Source organism: Copadichromis virginalis, linkage group LG10 (assembly GCF_057382275.1).
Source record: "Copadichromis virginalis isolate Kocher_CV1m ecotype Utaka linkage group LG10, C_Virginalis_male_GT1.1, whole genome shotgun sequence".
Taxonomy (NCBI): domain Eukaryota; kingdom Metazoa; phylum Chordata; class Actinopteri; order Cichliformes; family Cichlidae; genus Copadichromis; species Copadichromis virginalis.
Genome location: NC_140627.1, coordinates 19585100 through 19588783, shown reverse-complemented (window position 1 = coordinate 19588783; position 3684 = coordinate 19585100). Strand labels below are relative to the sequence as shown.

At 38.5% G+C, this 3684-nt stretch overlaps 1 protein-coding gene across 1 annotated transcript; it reads right to left on the bottom strand.

The window, feature by feature from the left end:
- On the bottom strand, positions 1-3117 carry ovca2 (OVCA2 serine hydrolase domain containing). The gene is made up of 2 exons (XM_085471399.1): positions 2720-3117; positions 1-766 (listed from the first exon to the last, which is right to left on the bottom strand). Exons 1-2 carry the CDS (start codon positions 2871-2873, stop codon positions 243-245), a joined length of 678 nt encoding a protein of 225 aa, XP_085327525.1. The 5' UTR covers positions 2874-3117; the 3' UTR covers positions 1-242.
- Between the last annotated feature and the right edge of the window lie 567 nt (positions 3118-3684).

The following is a 3684-nucleotide window of genomic DNA, read 5'->3' as shown; positions in this document are numbered from 1 at the left end:
TACAAAGACATAATTTCATCTTTATTAAGGCAATAAATTTTCACTGAGGGTTACAATAAGGCTGTTGCTTAGCTCACAAAGCGAAACACAGAGCAGAGTAGTTTAAATAAACAGTGTGCATCTGGAATCAATTATTTTCTCACAAGATGTTTCTGAACATTAAAAAAAAATCAACCAGCCACATTTTAGAGTTTGAGTCGACTTCTGTTAATCTTCACATAGACTTCCTGTGGCTGTGAATCTCACTGGAACCTCTTGAGGAAGTCCTGGTACGTCTGCCTGTGAGCAGATGCGGCAGGAACAAAATGACCACCAGGATGAATGAGGACCTGAGGGTCTTGGAAGGAGGGGAGGAGCTCCCTGCTCATCTTATCAGGGATCACTCTGTCCTCCAGTCCAAACACATGCAGGGAGGGCACCTGGATGGGAGAGTTGTAAAACTTCTGGTGTTGCGTACATGCGCTGCGGAAACCGGCGACGATGATGGCAAAGCGAAAGTTGAACGTCGGCTCCAGTTTTTGCTCCTGAATTGAGCACAGCATGGCGACGAAAGCAGCCCCCTGGCTGAAGCCCAGGATGCCATCAAATGGACCCTGGTCCTTCACAGCTTCTCTCACAGCTGTCACGCTCTCGTCAAGCCCCAGGCTTTCTTCACACTGCTGCTGAGCGTTGAAACTCCGAGCCTTGATGTCAGAAAACCACCAACCCCTGGGGTCCTCATCACCTCCAGACTCAGGAGCTGAATCATTCTGTTTATCTGCAACTTCTGAAAGGACAGAAGAGGAAAGTGGCTACTTTCAAAGGAAGGCAACAGAGATTTGGGGTTGATGCAGATGCTGATATTTTTGTGGGTATTTGTTTCTACTTTTATAGTCTCTCAGTTCTTCTTCAAAACATCTTTGAACATTTAGCGAGCACTAAATTGATGTGACATAATAACTCGGGCCAATGCAACAGGCTGACAGCAGACAACAAAACAGCGACTAACAGTGATATCTGGCACATATATTAGATTACATAAAACCAGGAAGGTATGTTCAGATTAAAGAAACATAAAAATTAGTTTTCAGACAACCTGTCCTGAGTTTTCAGCCAAATTCCACAGATGACCTGGTCAACAGTGGAATTTGACCTGTGGAATTTAAAATGAGAGCATAGAACAGGTAAAAAACTCTGATCAGATATAGATCAGTTATATATGCACCTATCGTAAAATCCTGTGTGAAAGTCTCAAGCCACCTCTCATTTCTTTATATTTTACTTCCAAGCAGCCAGACTTGTATATTTTTAAGTGGTCTCAAGTAATAGTTCTCCAGGCTTTCTGAAGGTCTTGCGGCAACATATTACTAAACGGCCCAGCCCTAAATTTCCTGTTATGCAAAAGTGAGCATCCTGAATATGGATGACAAAACACAACAATATGGTTGTATCTGAAAAATAACAAACTAATATAAATAAATCATTAACACATATCTAAACCAGCATTTAATTTAAAACCAATACTATAATGTTAAGTATTTGAATTATTGCCTGAAAGAATATACATACCCGTGTCAATTACTCATAAAATACATACTGATATAATATTCTGTACTGTGAGTCACCCCTTATTTCTTTGTTTTGCTCTCAAGAAGCCACACATTCTTGTCATTTTTAAAGCGGTCTTGAGCAATAGTTCTCCAGTTCTTATGAATCATTCAAGAATAAAAACAGGCACCTAACTCAAGAGATGAACCAGTGTTATATCGACACATATGAAAACAATTTTAAATTGTATCTTTAGGCACTTTGTCAGAAGAAAACACAATTTCTTTAGGTGAATTTTTGAAAAATGCCAAAGACAACAATGTTTGACAGAAATAAAAATTGTATTTTTTCACCGACAAGGTGATTTCTGAAGTGCCATCTAATCTAAAAGTTATCATGATGTGCACTGCGTCCTTAAAAATTTAGAGGAAACTAGACAAGTGGAGAACAAAAGAAGCACCAGGACTTAATAAAAAAATATGTACAGCAGTAAACAGTACCTAAAAGATCCAACAGAAACTCTTCAGTTGATCAATCTTCCCTCTAGCACCTTGAAGTGACTGTTGTTGTGATTTGGCACTATATAAATAAACCTGAGTTGAACTGAATTATTGGTTACTGTAGCCTTATTAGAAATGTTTTCAGGAGTTCTTAGAAAGGGAAACAGGGAGAAACGACTGAGGTATGGCAAATCACACAAGAACTGGACTGAAAATGAATGGCAACAGGTCATATAGAGTGATGAATCCAAACTTTTGGTTCAATTAGACATCAGTATATAAAGAGGTGGTCAAGAGAGAGGTGCAACAATGTGTGTCTTTAGCCATCTCTAAAACATGGTGGAGGCTGTGTCATTGTTTCGGGCTATATTTTAGCTGTCTTGTTAAAACTCAGTAGAATTTTAACCACACCAAATATGGCCATAGCAAACATTGAGTTTAAAGCATGTTAGAACTGAACAAACTCTGCTTTTGCCTCATATTCTGTTTTTCCATGTCTCCTTGCACACTTGCACGTTTCAATAAATCACTGCACCCAATATCTCATTTTCGTAGAAAAACTTGAATGAGAGATAGCCCAAATATTTACACAATTTACTTTAACTGGGTAATAACAACTATTCCTTAATAATTATTAAGTTCTATTAACACACAGTTAGCTATAGGCTCAGCAACAGGTGTTGGTGACCCACCTTCCGTGTTAGCTTGCTGCACACTGAGGGGTGCACTCACGTAAACCAGCTCTACGTGTTTTTTCAGCAGCTTCCGCAGAGCCCCAGTCTTCTCACGGAACGAGGTGGCGTTCTGACGGTATCCATGGATACACAAGACCCGGAGAGGTGCCATGGACAAGTCAGCCGAGCTAACTTGGCTAAAGCTAGCCCGAGAAGTTAGTTTCACTTACGGGGTCTGAGGATATTGACGTGGCTGATAAATATATGACAATAATACGCCACGATCTTATAGCTTAACCACTGTAACTCGTCTGCTGAAATACACAGCCAGGAGAAAACAGTTAATCAGTTGTTGAAATCAATCAAATGTAATAAATAGCTACAGTATTCACGAGGGTAGTCAGAGCAGGAAGGAATGATTATTACTTCCGTTTAGTCTTTTCAAAATATGACTCTTCATAGTAACCAATGGGATTTTTCTAAGAAATAATAAACAAACAACTAATGATAATACATAAACAAACAAACAAATAGCTTTTTAAGTTGAAAGTTTAGCAAAAACACACTTACTCTGTCACAAACTACATATATATTATCCACAACTTTATGTTATATCGTCACATTAGTTATTTTCATAACTTTTCAGAGGTGGTATGGTACCATCTAAAGGTTTTTGAAAATACAATCATGGGGTGAATGCTATAGATAACTGAAATAACAAAAAGAAGAGCTAACCTAGGAAAAAACTGCATATGGAAATTCCTATGAGAATTTGTACTGAAGATTCTGAAAAAAAGAATACTGTTCATGCATAACTAGGTAGTATTTGCCACTTTTTAGAGCATCTGTATGAAGATAGAAGATCGTGCTGTTAAAGGGATAATAAGTGATGAAGAGTGGTCATGTTTTTTTTCAAAATTCTCTAAACTAATGCACCTGAAAACAAGGCCTGAAGTGCATAAGCACCTGCAAAAAGCAGGTAG

Bases quoted from the DNA above. Each gene is read 5' to 3' on its own strand.
- ovca2 (XM_085471399.1), bottom strand. From the start codon at position 2,873: ATGGCACCTCTCCGGGTCTTGTGTATCCATGGATACCGTCAGAACGCC. The intron at 767-2,719 runs GTGGGTCACCAA...CTGTCCTTTCAG, and splicing joins GCAGCAAGCTAACACGGAAG to AAGTTGCAGATAAACAGAAT.